The sequence below is a fragment of the Aquarana catesbeiana genome, linkage group LG06 (genome assembly GCF_042186555.1).
Source record: "Aquarana catesbeiana isolate 2022-GZ linkage group LG06, ASM4218655v1, whole genome shotgun sequence".
Classification (NCBI taxonomy): Eukaryota; Metazoa; Chordata; class Amphibia; order Anura; family Ranidae; genus Aquarana; species Aquarana catesbeiana.
Genome location: NC_133329.1, coordinates 378,506,118 through 378,531,460, shown reverse-complemented (window position 1 = coordinate 378,531,460; position 25,343 = coordinate 378,506,118). Strand labels below are relative to the sequence as shown.

General features: G+C 40.3%; 1 protein-coding gene across 6 annotated transcripts in view; it reads right to left on the bottom strand.

Annotated features, from left to right (window-relative positions):
• Positions 1-2,485: 2,485 nt before the first annotated feature.
• Positions 2,486-25,343, bottom strand: part of LRP1B (LDL receptor related protein 1B) — a 2,172,167-nt gene continuing 2,149,309 nt past the window's right edge. For 5 of the 6 annotated variants that reach the window (XM_073634235.1, XM_073634240.1, XM_073634239.1 and 2 more), the window contains 2 exons: positions 11,284-11,382; positions 2,486-8,878 (listed from right to left, as the gene is read on the bottom strand). In XM_073634235.1, coding sequence (XP_073490336.1) covers positions 8,738-8,878; positions 11,284-11,382 — 240 coding nt within the window. In that variant the 3' untranslated portion in view covers positions 2,486-8,737. The remainder of the gene's footprint in view (positions 8,879-11,283; positions 11,383-25,343) is intronic. The other variant, XM_073634238.1, reaches the window with a different exon arrangement.

Below are 25,343 nucleotides of genomic sequence, written 5' to 3'. Positions count from 1 at the left end.
ACATTATACAAGTAAAAAAAAAAAAATGGACAGTTAACCTCTTCCCAAAAAATAATTGCCTATGTAGGGTAAAAGCTGAGCTCCAGGCAATCAGCTAAATGTACAGATAAAATACATATAAAGGAACTGTGTTATCTGCCAAATAATTTGTATTTCTGTTCATCTAGTTCTGAGATTTACATAGTCCTGTCACTCAGCACTACCCTCTTTGATATGTGAGGAGGTCTATTTTTCTCTGCTGCAGTTCAATAACACTTACAGCTCTTTTCCCCTTCCCCAGCCTAAGTTTAGTTACATTTAATAAAAAAATAGCACAATTGACAGTGCTTATATTGATTGAGAGGTGTCTTTGTGCTGATGGTTACTCTTTCAGTTGAAATCTTTCATCCTCTGCCCCCTAACCCCCTCAGAAGTAATCTTCTGGTACTGCTGGGGTTAATACAAGACACTGGACTGGTCATAGGCACTCCTCAAAATTGTCTACTATTGCCTTTCCTTTGTACCCCCTCCTCCATTCATAGAAGACATACCCTAGCTTCCTGTTGTATGAATAGAGGATGGGAAGATGGATGAAAGGTCCTCCTTCTCCATTCATAGAGTTTTTTTTTTATTGTTGGAAGCTATAGTACCACTTCTGTGAATGCAGGGGGTGGGTGGAAAGGTCTGAAATAATCAGCACGCTTGACAAGTGCCTATGATAGGTCCAGTGGTTCATATAAACCTCAGCAGCACTGGAATATTACTGTTGAGGGAGGTATGGGATGGGGATAGGGGCAGGGGACAGAAGATTCCAACTAAGAGAGCAGCCACCAGCAAGGGACACTTGTCGTTGAATGTAAGTACTGTTCCTTGTGCAAGAGGCTGATGGCAAATCCAATCTAAGTACTTACACTGGTTGCATTGAATTTAACATATTCATAAATACAGAGCTGCATTAATTTTACAATTGTCTGGAGTTCATCCTTAAATATTTATTAACAAGCTCTTCCTAATTAAAAGAAAAAAAATACAATTTATTCTACAAAGATAGTACTCATACAAGTGTAGCCACTCTGCCTCAAATTTAGTATTTTCTAGGTTGTAGTTAGCCTGAGCTGGATTTATAGTTCATCTTCTTGGGTCTCTCTTGAGCTCTGGTTATTTTTTGTTTCTGTCTGCTTCTGGGAAGTGTCATTGGAGGCTGCCATAATCAGTGTTATGAATATTTATATCTCCCTGTCCATTGACTTGGAGGTTTATTGCCAGTGGCACAGGCTGGAAGATGGTATAAATATTTAGGAGTAACCTTGGGGAGTCAGTCTCTGATCCTGTCAGGCCTGCTGCTTGAGAAGAGTGGCCAAGTGCCAGGATAGCGGCTTAGGTTTTAGGCCTAGTATGCTGAAAATGTGATTGAAACACTATAGAGGAACTTCTGCCCAACTGAGGGGCCTGAAAAGCTGGGTGAAGCTTGGTCCCTGACTGATATGTGGTAGTTTCTCTCATCAAGAAGTCTGTAATGAACCAACTAGTGTCTTACAGTCAGGAGATGATTTCACAGATTGCTGGGTTGGCTTAAAAGTTTTCTATCTGTGAAGATTGCAAGTACTTATTGTATTTGAATTGGAGTCTGCCACATCCATGGGTGTTCTGTGCCCTAGCCCGTTCTCCTTGGAGTGTTGAGTGAGAGTCAATAAACTCCATTTCGTGCATCAAAAGGTGACTGACACCCATCTGTTCACATTGCTACACTTTTGGCAAGGACTAGACCCTGGGACCAAATGACTACCCTGTCTCTGAGGTACCTTACATGCTTTGGGGGCAGGGGGGTGCTAAATTATATATATGTGCTACTTTCTATTGTCTCTCTTCTATTTAGGTCATAATTAATTCCAAGTGTGTCTTGACAACACTGTGGGTGTGTCATAATGGGGCAGATGGGCTTTACAAAACTAAGGTTTTTGCTCCAAGACAAACCGCTAAATACACAGATACTGTGTTTCCCCAAAAATAAGACCGGTCTTATATAAATTTTGGTTACAAAAAACACATTAGGGCCTCTTTTCAGGGGATGCCTTATTTATCTTCTGTATGTTCAGAATACCGTATTTAATAACGAAATGTAAAAAAGTTCCTGTGTCCCCTGTCTTCTTGCCCCTCTCTCCCTGTCAGCTCAGGATTCAGCATTATAAAAATCCTGTAATTTCAAAAATAAACCCTATTTAAAGTCCTTGTAAAATCATGTAATCCACGATGTAAAAGGATTATATAATGTCCATTATGTGTCTTTATGTAACATTATTGTGGAAAATACCTTATTTACAGCGCCGCTGGGCGCTCACGTGACCTGCCGGAGTCTCCTTCCCCGCCCCAAGCACTGCAGAGGAAGAGGCTGCTGACGACAGCTGGGAAGAGAGCTCCGGCAGGTCATGTGAGTGCCCAGTGGCACTGTAAATAAGGTATTTTCCACAATAATGTTACCTAAAGACAAACACTGGACATTATATAATTCTTTTACAGCATGGATTACATTATTTTACAAGGACTTTAACTAGGGCTTATTTTTGGGATAGGGCTTATATTGCAGCCATCCTGGAAAATCACGATAGGTCTTATTTTCTGGGTAATACGGTAATATACATATATGTAAACAGTTTTCCATACAAAGGATTTCTGTTCTTTTCCATCAGGTTCTGAGATTTACAAAGCGTACAGTTTTTGTTCCTCCCTCAGCCTGTGACTGGACGATGAAAAGAGAGGCAGAAGACTGATGAGCTCATCTCTCTTCTACTGGATTGGCTCCTTGAACTGCTTCCCTCCCTCTCGGTCTGAGCTGTACTGTACAGAGACTGCAAGAGGCTAATGCTAAGTCAAATTTCAGATACTTACACTGCTTGCATTTTTTTAAAAAATGTAATGATGTAATAAAGAATACAGAACTGCATCAATTTGTGTCAGGTATAAAACACACCTGCCTAGAGTTCAGCTTTAAACTTTTATTGTTGTTCCTTTAAAGTTACCAGATGGTCTGTGTTACTTTTGCATGTTGAAGGAATTCTGGAATACTGTAAAGAACTTCCATGTGAAAAGGCTGTGGAGGAAGCAGTTGCCAATTCCTACTGCATACTAATTCCAAGGTAGTGGTATCCTAAGGGCCAGTATTCCTTCTAAAATGTATCTCAGGTTATTGAAGACTAAATAATTTTCATGTCTCTCATTTATGTTACATTCACTTCAATCATCCAATGCTGTGCAAAGAATGTTCCCACTTTTTAAAATTACTCTGCAAATGATTGGATGTTCAAACTGAATGCAGGTTCATTTTCCTACATGACTTGAGTCAATAACCCATCGTTCTTCTAGAACTGTTTAAACACATTTTTCCTGAGTTCTTCTCTTTCCCCCTTAGCTACATTCTGAACTTAAGAATCCATTAAGTCAAAGTGCACATTTTTATGAACGTAAATATAACCTTTAGATATAGCTCTGACAGTTTTAAAAAAATATTTAACTAGCAATGTAAAATACAATATGATTCAGATCTATTTTTTCAGATACCTATTGAGACATTCATAAGGCATAGAACTTTTCTCTAAAAAGTCAAAACTATTTATTGTTTTTACCATGGACACCACTCTGTAATTAATATTGGTCTATGTTTAACAGCTTAAAGGAATTGTTTTTGTGAAAGATCTTTTTCAGAATTTGGGACCAGGTGTAATCCATTGATTTTCATTGAGGGCCAGTAAGCCATTTCTTACATAGCACTTTACTTTTAAAGGTTTTTCATTTTGGAGTTTTGTATAAATAACTGAAAAAAAAAAAAGACTTGGAACTAATTCAAAAGTGCATTTTAGCACAGAGAGGTGGAAATAAGATTGAATATGTATATACTGTAACTGTGGTCCAAAATTGTAGGTATTAGAGGTAAACCATAGACACTAGACATAGACGGCAAGATTGAAGTCATAGTTACTCTTGACGGCATATAAAAAAAATATAAAAAAAATATAAATCAATTGCACCTTCGTTAACAGCACTGTAATGTAAGGCTGGCCAAAACCATTTAACCAAAACCATATAATATGTGGTCAAACCTAAACACTTTCAATTTGTATCAGGGAGGTCCTTGTATTACATAGTTGAATATAAACCTAAAGGAAATTGAATAAGAAAATTGTATAATGTATGGCCAGCCTAAAAGGGAACTTCACTCTCTGAATCAAGATTGACTATTTGTAATCCTTTACTGCTAGCATTAGTAAATAGATAGGAATATATATCATATTTACTTGCTTTAGACTTTTTTCTACATTTCTTCAGTTGCTTCCTGGTTTCCATGCCCAGGCGGAGGGGAGAAGGGGTTTTACTAAGCTAAGCACACCCTCCTACCTGCCTTCATGAGTTAAGGGCAAATGGATTCCAGGAAGTAAATGTTACTTAATTCATCTGCCCTTACTCAAGATGGCCGCAGCCAAAAATGCTAGGGGGTGTTTTTCAAAGCGATTTCCCAGCAAAATAAAGCATGGAGACATGGATGGATGGTGGTGTTTGCTTTGAATATTTAAATTAATTAAATAGCATTTTTGGCTTGTGCTGCTCAGGTGTAGTGCAGTTCCGCTTTAAGTATTTATATTAGAACTGCTGAATGAGGATTAGAATTTTGTCCAAAAGTTTGTCAAAAGTTATTGGGACACTTTTTCTAACAATTTGTGTTTCTTCCAGAGTGGGTTGGCCCTCAACCATCAGTCCCTATAAACATTAATCTTCCTAAACCAAACCATGAAAGAGAAAGCTTTATTTACTAAAGGCAAATAGGCTGTTCACTTTGCAAGGAAAATTCTTTTAGCTTAGGTAATGAGGTGAAGCCCTGGTGATTTTAATCTTCCAAACATGTGCAAACCAAAATACTGTATTTTTTTTTTGTTTTGTTTTGTTTTTTACACATGATTGGGTATATACAGTATTTACCACATTCACTAAGCAAAAGGGAAAACCCCCTTGCCAAGTGAACAGCCTATTTGTCTTCAGTAAATTGAACCCAGAGTGTTGGATCTTAGCACTAAAACTCTAGAGATAAATGATAGTTGTAGATGTTGATTAGCATTCCAGATTCTGTTCAAAAGCTTTAGAGAAATTGGTGAAATAATCTCTTAAAGCATAAAGATACTAAAGTATCTTTTTTTATGCAAACTTTGAAAGTTAAATTGTGCGTGCATGCATTAGAGCAAATCAATGTTATCTTTTTCTTTATCCTTATGTTATAAATATGCCATCTTGCTGATTATATTCAATTACATTTCCTCAGCATTAGTGCAAAGTTATGAAAGCATATTACTGTCTGAAGAGAGTGATGAAATTATTTCTTAACAGGAAGTTCTCTGTAGGAATTACTTTTTTTTCTTTGTATAGTATAATAGATTGGTTCCATCTCCACCATAATCTGCCTTTTCTCCAGCTGTTTTTTTATCAGCCACGCAGAGATTCCTGATGAAGTCACGTATCATGTGACGCAACGCGTCAGCATGGTAGCAGGTGATGTCACTTCCTGACAAGACCGGAACTAGGCCATATTGCTAGTCCTTGTGATGTTTCACTGAGTCTGATGTTATATACACCCATGTGAGTGTATCTTTTCTGTTTTAAACATTTTAAAATCTACTGCACTATGGAAGCGCCTCTTTTATTCCTTTGAGCTGAACACCCTGGGACTATCAGGAGGAGACTGAGTAGATTTATCTCATCCATGGCCAAGCTGAGTGGGGAGAATTGGAGTTTGATTAACAAAGTGCTCACTGACCCTTGGGGTTGTTTGCTGGAGGTAAGCGTGCAGGCTGGCCGGTGGAGGATCACAGTCATGTTGTGTATGGAGCACGGGTGTTGGATATGAAGTAACACCATTCCCATATTTAGACTTTCTATATAATAGTATAGTGCTACAAGTATATTGTCCTTTATTTTGTTTGCTATATATTCATATGCACTTTAGATTACTCTATTTTCAGCTGCATTTTTGGTGGGGCTACACCTCTCTAAGATTTGCACTACCTTTTTACATATTATTTGTATTTAATAATTTTGCATTGTAATAGTTTTGATTGTTCTTTATGAATCATTTTGTCACAGTTTTCACTCATTCAAGCACATTTTGTGATCACAGACTGATGATTCCCTCAGGGGTTAACACATCTGTAGGGTGTTTATTGCTAGGATCATATTTATTATTTATTATAGTAAACAGTGCAGCATCAATTCATTTGTTATTAGTTCTTTAAGGCTGGGTTTACACTTAACACAGATGCGGCTTGCAGCAGGGGGCCCAGTGCGTCTCTTTTCTCCATTTCAGGGACAAATCAGGCCTCAATTTTTGTTGTACGTACATGCCCCCGATGACGTCAGTTGTGACAAAACATGTAGGGTGAAGCCTATTTACGTGCCGTTTTCTACTGTGTACAATTATTGTTTGATCTTCATGCATAATTAATTGCATACATGCATGGGTTTATCTTCTTAAATGTGAGTACCTTTTACATTGTATACGTGCAATAAACCAGTGATTACGTTATCACACTATTGGATGCTCTCCTTTATTTATGAGACACTCCGTGTGCCCCATGTCCTGATGGGACCATCTAAATAGCGCCTGCCCCTGGAAGGGTCTGTGGTAGCCGATCGATGTCCATTTATATAGCTGAGCTTTAATGACTTTGTGATAGAGTCCTTCCTTTCTGGTAAGTCCATCTCACACTGGGTATTGGAGCACGTTGGTGATTGCTGGATCACGCACTATTTCTTTTGCACCAAGCTATGAGCTTTTATTTGTCGTTCCTTTCTTGGATCTTATTTTTTGGATTTCATTTGCACATTGCATTATTATTATTTGTTCACTATTCATGGACTTTTAGCGCTGCAATATTTTGTTTTTTATATTTTTGCACAGTTTATCTGGCTGTTTTTTGCCAGCTGCTTGATTATCACTTCTTCAAGTAATACTTATTTTGTCAGCACGTTTTCATCTTCATTTTAGGCCTGAATTTTTGCCTGAATTCGGACCTGAAATAGAGCCAAAGACGCACAGGATCCCTGTGCAATCTACTCCACAGCCACCAGGGAGATGTAAGTACCGGCTTCATTGAGGGCTGAACACACTACCCTGTCATGAGAATTGGATGGGGGAAAGCTGCATCCAATTCGCACTAGTGTGAACTCAGTCTAAAGTGTGGGATCACTATAGGGGTGTCTGCAGCAGATTTTCTTTTTGTATTTGTTTGTTTTGGAGATGGCAGCATGTGAGTTTTCTCTCTGCTGGTGCACCTGTGCTTTCTCGCCACACCTAAACACAGGGATGTCATGTACAAGGGCTCAATGCCCAGTGTGCATGAGGCCTTATGCAAGTATATGAATAAAATGAAATACTTAAGGGGGAGGGAGGTGTGGAATTATATCACCTCTAAGCTGTGCAGCCAGCAGTGATAAGGCAATGAGGTCAAAGAGAATCTTAGATCCTGCTGCTATGCCTGTGCAGTAGCTGGGTAAGATATTGAGAAAGCCACAAAAAACACAGATTTGCAATTATGCATGAATGCAATATTTGTAACTTGCAATTTCAGAGTGCTTCCATAATAAAAATAAACTTTACCTCTGCTTTAAATAACCAGTAAACTTGAAGAAAAAAATTCAATATGATGTCAAAAACCTGTTGTTCGTTCATGGCCATATGATGCAAAATAGGGGACAAAATGAAAGTTGGTAGATTTCATCTATTACTTTACAGCAGACATGTCATATTGGAGTATAAGAACTGCATGTGGCCTTCTTGCACCCCTCAGTGGTTTAAGATTTAAAACCAATAAATATATCCTCAACTATTCTCCAGTTGTCAAATTATACTTCCTCACATAAGAGAATACATTTTGTAAGTTGCAATTTTTACTATAATGTTAAGTTCCAAGGTGCCATTGTCTTTTTCTATAATTAAGGAGGTGCAGCCCTCAATAGACATAATGCTGCCTCTTTTAAGATTGAATCCTCTTAATTCGACCCATTGTTTCACTTGGGCTTGACATGCCCGATTTACAGGAAACTAAGTAGACCATCATCTGTTCTGATAAACATTTGAAACATTGACAATCCATCAATCCATCAACATTATTTAAACCACTTTTATAGAAAACAGCTAATCATTTTTGTTAAGGGACCCTTTAATTAAATAAAAAAAAAAGGCATGTTTGACGTCCATTCACGAATAGTCTTCAATCCTTTGACGGCTGCCACATCGATTGTGTGTCTGTATTAATTGTTGTAAATTATCACCCAAATACAAGCATAAATCTGCATATATAATTAAAATATTCTAAAGATCGCAATTCAAACCAATAGCTAACAAAGTGACTGTCGTCTTTTTTTGTTTGTTTTTTTTGGATTATTTAATGAAAAGACAATAGTGAACCTAAAAAAGTTCATATAAAATGAATATTTCATTTTCTTACCCTACAAAGGAAGTGTGTCCTTCGATTTAGCAAATAAAACGGTCTCCTATTACAGCAGCATATTTTTTTTTTCTTTTAAATTGTACTGTAGTGCAGTTTATTTTTCATAAAAATACCATACAAATGGTCAGTCTAGTCATCAGCAAAACAAACCGAAAATGAAAAAAGAGGTAATGCTGATGACAAAACAATTAGAATACTGTTGGTACATAGAAAAGTAATCATATTTTATACATTTATACAGAGTAGAAAAGGTAACGGAACAGCGGAGCTTAAGCCACAGTCTCCCGGATAGCATTTTCTATTTTCTTTGGAAGAAGTTCACGTCTTTCTTCTACGCTGATTAAGGAATTCCGACAGTTGTGCCCATCCACAAAAAGTTTTGCATACACTGGATTGGAGTAATTTGTTGGCTGTTGGGATAGGAAACATTGGATAAACTTTATTATGCACAGAAAAAAAAGCAAACTTTTTTTTTAATACTTTAATTTTGTAGGCTTAAACTGTTGGGTCTTTTTCATTTAAAGATAATTATTAACTAGATGAAAACAGTTAAGCAAAAAACCCTGCCTGTAAAGAAAAGAACTAATACTTACCGGTTCCACCGCATAAACTGCTGATCTTTGAAAAAGAGAGCTCTGCAACAGAACGAAGATCAGTGGTGCAGACAGTGGGACACGTATTAATACTTTTGTTTACAGGTTGGTCTTTATTAAAGTTTTTTCATCTAGTCGTTTTAAGCAAAACAAAATGCTTACAAGTTTGGATGACTTTTTCAAGTTAGTGTCATCATCACCATGGGATGGAACCTTATCTCATGAAGCTCCTTCCTATGGTTGGCAATGGCTAGATTCTGTTTCTGAGAACTACTATCCTCCGGCCACACCAATCCAAACATCTCTAGCACAACAGTATTCCCATGACCAGGGAAGAGTGGCAGCATTTGTTGGAATCCACTCTCTCATTGACTTCAATGCATTTTAGCCTAAATGTCAACACAATTTTGCCAAAGGTTAAGCCATTTTCACAAAAGATTTATATTTATATATATATATATTTTTTTTTTAATCAATTGGGGTGAATGGGAAGACAAATGTTTGGTGAAATGAAACACTAACTACATTTTGCTGCTCATCCCTAGTCATGAGGATACTTTAGTGCTAAAAATACTTGAAAAGCAGTGGAGTAGCCAACTTCTGTACATGGGTCTGATTTAGTAAAGGACTGTAAAATGTTCTCATAGCAAAGCTGTGTAAGATAGAATGACCCAATTATTTCTAGGTTATTTTTCCTTGTATATGATTGGATGATTGAAATGAACACAACATTCTTTTACTCCCTTTGCTCTCTCTGTTGAACAGGTGATAGAAGGTATGCAGTCAATGTTTGTATCTCCTTTTACCACTTTCCACTATCTGTGTGTTCTGAAATTTTTAGAGTTCTGCATCTAAGTATATAACAATCCTGGCACTAGTGGTCAAATTTTCCTTGAATTAAGGCTAACTACAACTTTAATTCATTTGGGGTAAATATAAACAGTTGGGATAGACCAAACACCTCCTGGTTCGGTTGGCACCAGAACACCTCGAACAGGCAAAAAGTTCTAGCGAACATGCGAGCCCTGGTAAAGTCTTTGGGACATGAACATGAAAACTCAAAAGTCCTCATTTTAAAGGCTTATATGCAAGTTATTGCCATAAAAAGTGTATGGGGACTGGATAATGCCCTGGGGGATATGTATCAATGCAAAAACAAGTTTTTAAAACTATCGTTTTTTCAGCAGCATTGATTTTTGATAATGCTTAAAGTGAAACAATAAAAATGAAATATTCTTTTAAATATCGTGCCTGGGGGTTCCCTTAGTCTGCCTGTAAAGTGGCGCATCTGTGTGATGTGTAGAACAGTGCTGCAGCAATAATGACATTTCTAAAGGAAAACATGTAATTTGAACTTGCTCACAGCTGTAATGTGTTGCCGACTCCCAGCAATATAGATATAAAATCAATGAAAAAAACAGCGTACGGTCCACCCCAGTCCATACCAGGCCCTTTGTGTCTGGTATAGATTTTAAGGGGAACTCCAAAAAAACAAAAATTGGTGTAAGGTCCCCCCAAAATCCATACGAGACCCTTATCCAAGCATGCAGCCTGGAGGTCAGGATAGGGGGGGATGAGCGAGCACTCCCCCCCCAACCATACCAGGCCACATGCCCCCAACATGGGGGGGTGGGTGCTTTGGGGCAGGGGGGCTTTGCGTCCCCCCCACCCCAAAGCACCTTGTTCCCATGATTTGCAAGCTAATATTTTAAATGCCCATGTGTACCTCTTCTAAGTCATAATGCTCTAAGGATGATGGTTTAGTTTATCCATGTCTTTATTCTTTGGGTCATTACTGGGTGACTAATGCCAAGGAGAGGAGGAAAGACCTACTAAAAATTTTAGTGGTGTGAGTAGCCAATAGTGGATGTTTTGGCCATATGGTTGGCCCTTGCAACAAGGGTGGAAATTTAGTGCCACTTGAGGTAGATAGTCAAAGTGGAAAATTCTTGCATTGTCCCTGCAACCTTCTTTTAGTCATCCTGTTTTGAACTAGTGTTGTACATATAATAATATAATGTGTTTTCATTTTTTTTTAGAACAAAACACAGTTAAAGCAATTTCACAAGAACACAAAATTACACATGATGAGCAACATTCACTTAACCTTGCCACATCAAACAAAATAATCTGATGATTTCATGATGGAGTTGTAAATACAGAACAAAAATACAAACACGAAATAATCATGCAATGGCAATGTCAGGTGAAGAGAGTCTCACCCCTGGTGCTAGCGGTCCTTTCAGATCTGAATTTAGGTAGCTAGGAGGTGCAGTGTGGGCTATTTTGAAAGCAGTAGGCCCACCCGCTATGAACCTGGACTGTATGCAAATAATAAATATATTAGTATGGGGGATCCTGTAGAATTCTTCTTTCGCAAGATACATAAAGACTTTTTCAAACAATACAGGAATTTTCATGACTCCACAGAATGCTTGTTGATGTCCTAGATCAGGGATATGCAATTAGCGGACCTCCAGCTGTTGCAAAACTACAAGTCCCATCATGCCTCTGGCTCTGGGTGTCATGCTCGTGGCTGTCAGAGTCTTGCTATGCCTCATGGGACTTGTAGTTCTGCAACAGCTGGAGGTCCACTAATTGCATATCCTTGTCCTAGATCATTAAAAGGGATTGTCATCCCCATAGTGACATTTAAATTCAGACACACCAATAACCAACCAGATCACCTTCCAACATTGTTCTTACCAAACCAGTAAACAGATACAAAAGTCTTTTTACAAACTCCTGAAATCCTATGCTGTAAGCTTTTTATAGCGTATACTGAAACCGGTTAAAGAGGCCCTGTTCCTAGACCAGTGGTTCTCAACCTCTGTCCTCAAGTACCCCCAACAGGCCATGTTTTGTAATTTCTCTTAGGCTGGGTTCACACTGGTCCGACAAACGCTCCGACATTGGGAGCTCATGTCGCATGACGTGTGAAATTTAATGTTTCCCTATGGGAGCCGTCCTAACTGGTCCGACACAAGTCGTTCCGACTTTAGAAATGCTCCCTGTACTACTTTGGTCCGACTTTGATCCTACTTCAGCCTATTGACTATCATTGAAGTCGGATCAAAGTCGGATTGCCGTCTCGCATGATCCGACTTCGGCACGCGACTTGTGCTCAGATGATCTTGAGGGGGAACTCCGCGCCAAATTTTAGATAAAAATCCGGCATGGGTTCCCCCTCCAAGAGCATACCAGGCCCTTGGGTCTGGTATGGAACTTGAGGGGAACCCCCTACGCCGAAAAGGCGGCGTGGGGGTCCCCCCAATCCATACCAGACCCTTATCCGAGCACGCAGCCCGGCCGGACAGGAATGGGGGTGGGGACGAGCGAGCGCCCCCCCCCCCCTCCTGAACCGTACCAGGCCGCATGCCCTCAACATGGGGGGTGGTGCCTTGGGGGAGGGGGGCGCGCTGCGGCCCCCCCACCCCAAAGCACCTTGTCCCCATGTCGATGAGGACAAGGGCCTCTTCCCGACAACCCTGGCCGTTGGTTGTCGGGGTCTGCGGGCGGGGGGCTTATCGGAATCCGGGAGCCCCCTTTAATAAGGGAGCCCCCAGATCCCGGCCCCCCACCCTATGTGAATGAGTATGGGGTACAGCGTACCCCTACCCATTCACCTAGGAAAAAAGTGTCAATTTAAAAAAAAACACTACACAGATTTTTAAAGCATTTTATTAGACAGCTCCGGGGGTCTTCTTCCGACTTCGGGGGTCTCTCCGGTTCTTCTCCACGCTCTCCGGATCTTCTGCCGGGCTCCTCCGCTCTCTTCTGCTCTTTTGCCGCTCTTTTGCTAAAGCGGAGGAGCCCGGTCTTCGGTCTTCAATCTTCTGCCTTCTGCCTTCTGCCTTCTGCCCTCTTCTCCTGATGTTGACACGACGCTCTCTGGGGCTAGAATGCTCTCTGTGCGCTCTGCTCTGACTTATATAGGCGGTGACCCCGCCCCCTTATGCCGTCACAGTCCCTGGGCATGCTGGGACTGTGACGTTTTAGGGGGCGTGGTCATCACCCGATGACCACGCCCCCTAAAACGTCACAGTCCCAGCATGCCCAGGGACTGTGACGGCATAAGGGGGCGGGGTCACCGCCTATATAAGTCAGAGCAGAGCGCACAGAGAGCATTCTAGCCCCAGAGAGCGTCGTGTCAACATCAGGAGAAGAGGGCAGAAGGCAGAAGGCAGAAGGCAGAAGGCAGAAGATTGAAGACCGAAGACCGGGCTCCTCCGCTTTAGCAAAAGAGCGGCAAAAGAGCAGAAGAGAGCGGAGGAGCCCGGCAGAAGATCCGGAGAGCGTGGAGAAGAACCGGAGAGACCCCCGAAGTCGGAAGAAGACCCCCGGAGCTGTCTAATAAAATGCTTTAAAAATCTGTGTAGTGTTTTTTTTTAAATTGACACTTTTTTTCCTAGGTGAATGGGTAGGGGTACGCTGTACCCCATACTCATTCACATAGGGTGGGGGGCCGGGATCTGGGGGCTCCCTTATTAAAGGGGGCTCCCGGATTCCGATAAGCCCCCCGCCCGCAGACCCCGACAACCAACGGCCAGGGTTGTCGGGAAGAGGCCCTTGTCCTCATCGACATGGGGACAAGGTGCTTTGGGGTGGGGGGGCCGCAGCGCGCCCCCCTCCCCCAAGGCACCACCCCCCATGTTGAGGGCATGCGGCCTGGTACGGTTCAGGAGGGGGGGGGCGCTCGCTCGTCCCCACCCCCATTCCTGTCCGGCCGGGCTGCGTGCTCGGATAAGGGTCTGGTATGGATTGGGGGCGACCCCCCACGCCGTTTTTTCGGCGTAGGGGGTTCCCTTCAAGGTCCATACCAGACCCAAGGGCCTGGTATGCCTCTGGAGGGGGAACCCATGCCGGTTTTTTATTTAAAATTTGGCGCGGAGTTCCCCCCTAAAGATTCATACCAAACACAGTGCCGGCATTGGCGGGGATCCAAGTCGGATCCTCGTTCATTGAAAGTCGGACACATGCCGGCTTCATGTCGCAGGGCAAAGTCGGATCCAAAGTAGGACGGCTGTCGTGTCGCACCAGTGTGAACCCAGCCTTAGATAAAATAGCTGTCCAAAATACCAAGCCATTGACTCTGATTTAAAGCACCTGTGCAAGATGCAAAACCTGAAAACATGGCTTGTTGGGGATACTTGAGGACTGGAGTTGAGAACCACTAGACCATTCATTTCAACAAAACATTTCCAGTAAGGTTGTATCTGCATTTAACACATTTTATGCGTGCTATTTACCTGTAAAAGCTTCCCTTGTGTAGACACCCAAAATCCCTGAGACTGCTGCTGGATGCCGCCATCTTCAATGTGATGTTAGCAGCCCCGGCAGACTCAAATCTCTCACTCAAGTGACCCTCTATAGTCTTTCTCATTGCACCTCCCCCAGCAGCTACATAAAAAATTATTTAAAGATAAAGGGAGGGGAGGAGCAGCTGAGACAGCACAGACAATAATAAGACACCCCCAGAAGAGGAGAGTGCTATGACATGCAAGGAGAGAGTGGGCTGTACTAAGGAACTAACACTTCCTGGAGTAGTCACATTTTTCAGCAAGTTCAAAGGCACATTGGAAAGGAAAAACGCAGATAGTAAGCATGTTAGATCCTTGATTTTTCTGTGCTTTTACCTGCTTTTTTAAGTTGATGGCAGGGTCTCTTTAAATACAGCCTTTATAGATCAGAACCAATGTCCTATGATATGTTTTTCAATATACAGTATCTCACAGAAGTGAGAACACCCCTCACAGTTTTGTAAATATTTTATTATATCTTTTCATGTGACAACACTGAAGAAATTATACTTTTCTACAATGAGTGTATAGCAGTAGTGAGTGTACAGCTTGTATAACAGTGTAAATTTGCTGCCCGATCAAAATGTCTCAACACACAGCCATTAATGTCTAAACTGTTGGCAACAAAAGTGAGTACACCCCTAAGTGAAAATGCCTAAATTTGGCACAATTAGCCATTTTCCCTCCCCGGTGTCATGTGACTCGTTAATGTTACAAGGTCTCAGGTGTGAATGGGGAGCAGGTGTGTAAATTTGGTGTTATCGCTCTCACTCTCTCATACTGGTCACTGGAAGTTTAACATGGCACCTCGTGGTAAAGAACTCTCTGACGATCTGAAAAAAAAGATGGCCTAGGCTATAAGAAGATTGTCAAGACCCTGCAACAGAGGATTTCTAAGCCCCAGACTCCGGACGCCGATATACCGGGGCTTAGAACGGGAAATTGCTGCGGTCCAGGTCAGCGGGACTGGGGGGGCAAGGAGGAACTTCTGTGTAAGTTCACCTTACAGATTTTTATGTAAAGGTGAACTTACACTTTAAACCTGAATTTAAAGTTTTCATGAACTCCTTGATTAAGAAGGAAACTATGAGATGTATTTGTGAATTTATGTGAATTATGGGATTACTTGCATGCCGTGCACCAGCATGGCATCCTGTAGGTGTGATTGCAAGATGAAAGGATGTGGACGTGACCATGCTAGCATGGATCTACTTACATGGTTATTGGTTAACACTTCAACAAAAGTACAGGAACCCAAGGTAACTGGCAAGATCACCAGATATTTAAATGTATTCTATAAAGTAAATTAAGTATTATGTGGATTATGAGGAACACATGAATGTAGTTTAAACGTTTAATAGGGTTTACATACACTTTAAAGCCTAGCTCAATTTTTTTTTCAGCTTTGAATAGAGTAGCAAAGATTCAGAAACTTTTTCAACTTTTTTATTTTTGAATATTACTTTGGAGTGGGTGAGTATTCCAATCTAATTTGACAGCACTTGGCAGCTCCCATAAGCATGATGGGCCCAGATTTTGACCTCAACATAACATCTCAAGATTTGTTGCTTAAAATATGGTTGACATTCTAAATAAACTTTATTTGATGCTATAATTCTTTAAAAAATGGCAATGCATTTTGTGGGTTACAAGAGGCCCCCTTTAATCAAGGTTATTGATGCTTAACTGAAAAGTAGGTCTGGTAAAAGAAATGTTTTGAAACTTCTGGAGGTTTAAATTCGATAACAGCAGAAGGGCTGGTTGATAGTTTAACAGCCTTGATGAAGGTGGGACCCTTGGAACTTCTAAATTTAATTGTCTGTTTCACATGATTATGCCTCATGCACACTCATGCATTTTTTACAGGCATTTGTTTTTTTTTCAGCCTGTTAAAGCTCCTCAATCTTAGCCTATGTGTCCTTGCACATATACTGTAGATGTTTACAGTTATATTAAAAGGGGAGTACTTACAAGCAGAAAAAAACATCAAACCTGCATTCAGGAAAGGAGGCCTTGAGTAGAACAAAAATGCTTGGTTTGTCTTAACACTAAATGTGTTTAGGCGCGTTTGTGCGTTAATGCATTCCAATGGCTAGAAAGATTTAAACTTCTTCCCAATCAAATCCCATATTGCTCAAGCGCTTGACATGGCTTTAGACACATTTTTAAGCAGGTTTTCTCCTGCCAGGCTTTTTGTTGTCCAGAGGAGAAAGGCAAACACATGCATAAGGCCTCACTGTGATGAATTATAACTCACTGGACTGCCAACCATGCTTTAGGGCTTTTTTTTTTTTTTCTTTACAAAACTTGAAACTTTTTATATATGTCTGTACCCCTTCTTCCTGTTAGGTGGCATACATAACAGGAAGTGAGAGAAAATCCACCCAACAAGGACAAAGGCAGCAAAAAACACACTAGCAAAATGTGGAAAATGTAGTTTAGGATGTTATTACTCTTTGTGTCCCCATGAGGATGAATTTCCCTTACTTCCCGTCCAGGTAATAAGAGTTATTTTTTTTAAATTATGTTTTAATGGTTTGTTTACAATTTATGGCTCAGAATCAAGCCCATAAGTATCCCACAATAGAAAGCAGCTTCCTATGATGACACACTTAGAAGAGGAGGAGCCAGGAGCATTGGTGGGGGACCCTAGAAGAGGAGGATCTGTTATACTTATCTGCTCTGTACAGTGGTTTTGCAGAGAGCAGCCAAGATCCTCCTCTTCTCTGGTCCCTCTTCAGCACTCCTGGCCCATCACTCCTGTTGAGTGGCCCCACAGCAAGCTGCTTGCTATCGGGGCACTTGAACCGAGCTGCAGCTCCACGTGTCCATTCAGACACGGAGCTGCGGACCAGCCCTGCCCCCTCTTTCTCTCTCTCCTCATTGGCTCACTGACTTTGATTGACAGCAGCAGGAACCAATGGCGCTTTGCTGCTGTCTCAGCCAATGAGGAGGGAGAGTCTTGGACAGCCCAGTCTCTCATGCAACATCACTGGAGCGAGATGGGCTCAGGTAAGTATTAGTGGGGATGCTGCACACTGAAGGTTTTTTATCCTAATGCATAGAATGCATTAAAATAAAAAACCTTCTACCTTTACAACCACTTTAACTGCATGCTATGCTATTAAATTGACTAAAGTTACCTATCTTTTGCCCAGTCGGCCAAGTATTCCGGCTACTCTCACTGTCAACTGCATTCTCATACTCAAAAATAAAGTTAAAATATAAGGGGTATATAATGTCAACAAGTTTTGTATAAAATGTAGGGAAACATTTTTTTTATTGCTGCAAAAGAAGAGCTGGTATGATATAGGTAAAGAAAGGTGTGTGTCCAAGTCTCAATTAGTGCAAGCACAAAAAATTAGTAATAACCCACGGGACTTTATAAGACCTTTTTTTATTGCTGTTTTGGACCCTGCTGGAAAGATTCACACTCTCAATTTCTCAAGGTGAATGTCACTGCAACGGAAAGAAATCCATAACTTTTGAGATGTCACATTAACAGGAGGTGAGTGGAAATCTTTCAATGGGTAAACTGGTTCTGGAGACAACAATATCCCCTTTATTTTAAAAGATCTTCTCCTATTTCCTTTTGTGTTTTGGGACAGAAAGTGAGAAAGTGAAGGGAAGTCTCTCCGTTGAGACACAGAGAGAGAAAAAAAAAGACCTGACAGTAAACATATTCCAAAACTAAACATTCTTAGGCTTTTCATACCCTTTAAGTCCAGCTCTGAGAAAAATACACCTTTTCCTTACAGCAGAAATCTACCCATTGGAGTCTTATTGAGATAAGAGACTGGTCTGTGATTAAGACGGCCTCCTAAATCTGAAATATCAGTGTTGGATGGAATCAGCCTTTCAAATGTCAGTACTGTATTTGTATTGTTTGCTTTTAATTGGCCTCCAGGCTCTTCTGTAACAAGCGGCACTGGTGGAATAACAATAGAGAAGTGCAGCCATCCAACACGATCTACTTTAATTGCGCAGCAAGACAAAAAGGTGTAATGAAAAATCCAATAAGGAAACTATCCAACTGCGCTGTTTATAATGGTCATCATGTCTCTTCGCTGTCTAACTACTTGTCACATTTTTTCATAATTACTCATTTACAAAGACCTTGCTGTAAATGATGTTAAATATTAGTCAAATTTAATTCTAACGCTAACACAAGAACACAGTTGCAAGCTTCCAACCACCACACAAAGGCACCCTTCACTTGCTCACTATGGGGGCCACAAAGAGGAAATATAGACAAATGAATTTATTAAGCAATGGCATCATATAAATCATTTCTCCATTTTAAAGGATACTAAAAATATTCTTTCAGCATTTTGGATAAATGTAAATGTGATCAGTTTAATGCAAATAATTCTATTGGTGAGTGATTTTTTTTTTAAAGAAAAACTTTTTCTACTACTATTTTTTCTATGCCAGTACAGGAAGCAACAAGAAATTGAGAAATCTCTCCAACAGGCACAAAGGCAGCAAAACCTTTAAAAAACACAATTTAGTACATTTGGAAGGCATAGAAAACTCACAATATTTTATTGCTGTCCAAGCCTTCTTGTCACAGTGGCAATAGCCTGTGATAGGGTTCTTTGAATGTAATCTAAAGCAGTAACTTTCATCAAGAATTGTTATTTTGCAAAGAAACAAACAAAACCACCATGAGTCAGGATTGCAGCCTCAGGCATGCCTCATGTTGGTTTTGTTGGTTTCTTTGAGAAATAAACATTTTATGGAAGTTATTGCTTTACATCCATTTAAAGCTCAACTCCAGAAGTTACAAAAAAAACTGAAGGGGATGATGAATAAGGTGTAATACTTATCTTACTGTCCCTCGCCATCCTCAAGTACAATCAGAGCTACTGGACCTACATTGTACTTGATGATGTCATTGTGCAAACACAGTCCAGGGCACATTATAGAAGAGGATTTGGAGGACCAGTTGTACAGCTGGGGGCAAGAAGTATGGTATGTATTACACCTTATTCCTCATCTACTAGAAAAAAATCAGCAATAGGAGCCATGAGCTTGATTACTTTTTAAGAGCAGATAGCCTGCTATATTGTAGAAGTGATTGGGTGGCTGTACTGGCAATCAATCACTTCTACAGTTACATAGTAGGTGAGGTTGAAAAAAGAAAGTCCATCAAGTCCAACCTATGTGTGTGATTATATGTCAGTATTACATTGTATATCCCTGTATGTTGTGGTCATTCAGGTGCTTATCTAATAGTTTTTTTGAAACTATCGATGCTCCCCGCTGAGACTAACACCTGTGGAAGGGAATTCCACATCTTTGCCACTCTTACAGTAAAGAACCCTCTACGTAGTTTAAGGTTAAACTCATAACTAACATCCTCCAGACCCTTTATTAGCTTTGTTGCCCTTCTTTGTACTCGCTCCATTTCCAGTACATCCTTCCTGAGGACTGGTACCCAGAACTGGACAGCATACTCTAGGTGTGGCCGGACCATAGTCTTGTAAAGCAGGGGAATTATCGTTTTATCTCTGGAGTGGACCCCTTTTTAATGCATACCAATATTCTGTTTGCTTTGTTAGCAGCAGCTTGGAATTACATGCCATTGCTGAGCCTATCATCTACTAGGACCCCCAGATCCTTTTCCATTCTAGATTCCCCCAGAGGTTCACCCCCCACCCCCCCGTATAGATTGCATTCATATTTTTGCCACCGGAATGCATTATTTTACATTTTTCTACATTAAACCTCATTTGCCGTGTAGTTGCCCACCCATTCATTTGTTCAGATCTTTTTGCAATGTTTTCACATCCTGTGGAGAAGTTATTGCCCTACTTAGCGTAGTATCGTCTGCAGATACAGAGATTGAACTGTTTACCCCATCCTTCAGGTCGTTTATGAACAAAATAAATAGGATTGGTCCAAGCACAGAACCCTGAGGGACCCCACTACCCACCCCTGACCATTTTGAGTACTCCCCATTCATCACCACCCTCTGAACATGCCCTTGTAGCCAGTTTTCACTCCATGTACTAACCCTATGGCCCATGCCAACGGACCTTATTTTGTACAGTAAACATTTATGGGGAACTGTGTGAAATGCTTTTGCAAAATCCAGATACACCACGTCTACGGGCCTTCTTTTATCTAGATGGCAACTCACCTCCTCATAGAAGGTAATAGATTGGTTTGGCAAGAACGATTCTTCATAAATCCATGCTGATTACTGCTAATGATACTGTTCTCATTACTAAAATCTTGTATATAGTCCCTTATCATCCCTTTCAAGAGCTTGCATACTATTGATGTTAGGCTAACTGATCTGTAATTCCCAGGGATGTATTGTGGGCCCTTTTTAAATATTGGTGCTACATTGGCTTTTCTCCAATCAGCTGGTACCATTCCAGTCATTGGACTGTCAGTAAAAATTAGGAACAATGGTCTGGCAATTACTTGACTGAGTTCCCTAAGTACCCTCGGATGCAAGCCATCTGGTCCTGGTGAATTATTAATGTTAAGTTTTCCAAGTCTAATTTTAATTCTGTCCTCTGTTAACCATGGAGGTGCTTCCTGTGATGTGTGATATGGATGAACACTGCAGTTTTGGTTACTGAATCCCCCCGATTCCCTCCTGAAGACTGAGGCGAAGAATAAATTCAATACCTTTGCCATCTCCCCATCCTTTGTAACCAGATGACCTTCCTCATTCTTTATGGGGCCAATATGGTCTGTCCTCCCTTTTTTTACTGTTTACATACCTAAAGAATTTCTTGGAATTTTTTTTGCTTTCCTCCACTATGTGTCTTTCGTGTTCTATCTTAGCTGCCCTAATTGCACCCTTACATTTCTTGTTGCATTCTTTATAAAGTCTGAATTCTGATGATGATCCTTCAACCTTGTATTTTCTGAAGGCCTTCTCCTTTGCTTTTATATGCATTTTTACATTGGATTTAAGCCATCCAGGACTTTCGTTCGCTCTTTTAAATTTATTACCCAATGGGATGCATTGGCTAATGCCCTTATTTAATATGTTCTTAAAGCATATTCAACTTAAAGCAGAGCCAGCTTCCCTAAACTACGGACCTTGCTAGAAGGTATAAACTGGGATAAAATCTTAGGAACAAAGAACATGGAGGAGAGATGGGTTTGCTTTAAAAGCATATTAAATAAGGGCATTAGCCAATGCATCCCATTGGGTGATAAATTTAAAAGAGCGAACAAAAGTCCTGGATGGCTTAAATCCAATGTAAAAATGCATATAAAAGCAAAGGAGAAGGCCTTCAAAAAATACAGGGTTGAGGGATCATCATCAGCATTTATACTTTATAAGGAATGCAACAAAAAATGTAAGGGTGCAATTAGGGCGGCTAAGACAGAACACGAAAGACACATAGCGAAGGAAAGCAAAAAAGATCCTAAGAAATTCTTTAAGTACTGTATGCAAACAGTAAAAAAGGGAGGACAGACCATATTGGCCCCATAAAGAATGAGGAAGGTCATCTGGTTACAAAGGATGGGGAAATGGTGAAGGTATTGAATTTATTCTTCGCCTCAGTCTTCACTGGATAATCGGGGGGCTTCAGTAACCAAAACTGCAGTGTTTGTCCTCATGACACATCACAGGAAGTACCTCCATGGTTAACAGAGGACAGAATTAAAATTAGACTTGGGGAAACTTAACATTACTAAATCACCGGGAACAGATGGCTTGCACCCAAGGGTACTTAGGGAATGCAGTCAAGTAATTGTCAGACTATTGTTCCTAATTTTTACTGACAGCCTACTGACTGGAATGGTACCAACTGATTGGAAAAAAGCCAATGTAGCACGAATATTTAAAAAGGGCCCAAAATACATCCCTGGAAATTACAGACCAGTTAGCCTAACATCAATAGTATGCAAGCTCTTGGAGGGGATCACAAGGGATTTTATACATGATTTTAGTAATGAGAACGGTATCATTAGCAGTAATCAGCATGGATTCTTGAACAATCGTTCTTGCCAAACCAATCTATTAACCTTCTATGAGGAGGTGAGTTGCCATCTAGATAAAGGAAGGCCCTTAGACGTGGCGTATCTGGATTTTTCAAAAGCATTTTACACAGTTCCCCATAAATTTTTACTGTACAAAATAAGGTCCGTTGGCATGGACCATAGGGTGAGTACATGGATTGAAAACTGGCTACAAGGGCGAGTACAGAGGGTGGTGATAAATGGGGAGTACTCAGAATGGTCAGGGGTGGGTAGTGGGGTCCCCCAGGGTTCTGTGCTGGGACCAATCCTGTTTAATATGTTCATAAACAACCTGGAGGATGGGATAAACAGTTCAATCTCTGTATTTGCAGACGATACTAAGCTAAGTAGGGAAATAACTTCTCTGCAGGATGTGGAAACCTTGCTAAAAGATCTAAAGAAATTAATGGAAAATGAGGTTTAATGTAAAAAAATGTAAAATAATGTACTTGGGTGGCAAAGATCTGAATGCACTGGGGAAGAACCTCTGGGGGAATCTAGGATGAAAAACGACCTGGGGGTCCTAGTAGATGACAGGCTCAGCAATGGCATGCAATGCCAAGCTGCTGCTAATAAAGCAAACAGAATATTGCCATGCATTAAAGGGGGATCAACTCCAGAGATAAAATGATAATTCTCCCACTCTACAAGACTCTGGTCCGGCCACACCTAGAGTATGCTGTTCAGTTCTGGGTACCAGTCCTCAGGAAGGATGTACTGGAAATGGAGAGTGTTCAGAGAAGGGCAACAAAGCTAATAAAGGGTCTGGAGGATATTAGTTATGAGGAAAGGTTGCGGGCACTGAACTTTTTCTCTCTGGAGAAGAGACGCTTGAGAGGGGATATGATTTAAATTTATAAATACCGTACTGGTGACCCCACAATAGGGATAAAACTGGAGGAAGGGAGTTTAACAAGACACATGGCTAGCACAGTGGTGTAGTGGGTAGCACTCTCACCTAGCAGTAAAAAAAGTCGCTGGTTCGAATCCCAACCACGACACTACCTGCCTGGAGTTTGCATGTTCTCCCTGTGCCTGCGTGGGTTTCCTCCAGGTACTCCGGTTTCCTGCCACACTTCAATGACGTGCTGGTAGGTTAATTGGCTTCTGTCCAAAAAAATGTCCCTAGTATATGAATGTGAGCTGAGGACCTTGGATTGTGGGCTCCCTGAGGGTAGGGACTGATGTGAGTGTGTGATGTATGATGTGGAGCGCTGTGTAAATTGACAGCGCTATATGGGTACCTTAAATAAAATAATATAATAGATGAGCATCTTAATGAAACACAATGTACAGGGATAGGGACAATTGTAGACACTCACCCAGGATGGACTGGTGTCTTTATTCAACCTTACTTACTATGTAACTATGAAGCATAGAGGGTTCTTTACTGTAAGAGTGGCAAGGATGTGGAATTCCTTTCCACAGGCGGTGGTATCAGCTATTAGATAAGCACCTGAACGACCACAACATACAGGGATATACAATGTAATACTGACATATAATCACACACATAGGTTGGACTTGTGTTTTTCTTCAACCTCATCTACTATGTAACTATGTAACTATGAGTAGATACCTACTATTGGATGATTATTAATCATTGCTTAACTTGCAGATTCCTTGTCCCCCAAAGAATACACTAAGTTTGTTCAAAACACATTGAGAGAGAAACAAATTAAAACCAATATGTCTTGATTACTATTGTGGCCTTATGTAATGCCTTGATTTTTATTGTGCATTTTAATATATGTAATAAAATAAATTTTATATACATGTATACTGTATGTAGCATACATGAAAAGTACCACCAAAATATAGAATTGCATACTCTGTCCACAGGGTGACAACGCTGCTATTCGATTTCACCGCATAATGAACAATGTAGTCACCCTGTTACAGGAGAAGGAAAAATAGCAGGTCCACTGACAGGATCAACAAGCAATTATTCTATGTTACAGGGGATACTTGGAAAAATAAAAAAAACTGCTGTGTTAAACCTAGTGTCTGACTGTGTCATACTGTATATGTATTTTTTATATATATTTTTCTCATCCATTGTTTCTTAAACAATAAAAAACATATTAAAAAAATCTATTAGTATGAAGCATTTAGAACATGTGGGATTTTCAAATTTTGACAAACAGCTGAAGTTGTACAGAATAAAAGTTTATGTTTACTAATTCAATACATTTTTAAATTTTGGTCAAAGTATGTATTCCTTTTAAGTGTTCATGATTTATTCTTCATCTATCAGAAACTGCAAGCTATAGCAGTGACAAACACTTTTATGTTTTGAGACCCAATGTAAAATTGTTAAATGGCTTTAAAGTACAAAATGTTGTTATTTTCATTGCTCTTAGTGCAAATCTACAATTTATTTCCACTTGCTTAACCTTCTTAAGGCATACAAAAAATACCTGAACATAATGAGAATTTCAATAGCATCTGTTTAAAAAGCATCTGCATCTGAAGCAGATGAGAAATAAAGGTTTAGCATTCTGTATAAAAATTACATTTTGCCTTGGCATTCATAAAAAAAAGTGTTTGCCAAATGTTTCACATTTTTTGCTTCCTGATACAATTAAAGCTGAACTCCGGGGACAGGAAATTATTATCAAAATACAGGGAACCTGTGTATTCTTATTGGAATATTGTTGTCCTTAGTGTAGTTATTCCAGATCCGTGCAGTAATCCAGTGTGAAACTTTGCCTTTGTGCAGGAGCTTCCTGTAAAAAGACCCCATCAGCATAGTAAAAATCCATGAATTAAAGACAAAAATTGCACACTTACATATAAGATTCTTGACATCAGCACAGGGATTACATGTGGGCACCGTCAAGTTTTTGTATGCATCAGCAGCTCGTGTTCCTCAAGCCAGCATGAGAAGAACCTGTGTTGACAGCTGTCAAAAAGCCACCGAAGCTCGCATTCTGCAATGCTATACACTACCTTGTGGTAATACATACGTGATACTGGAAAGGGTG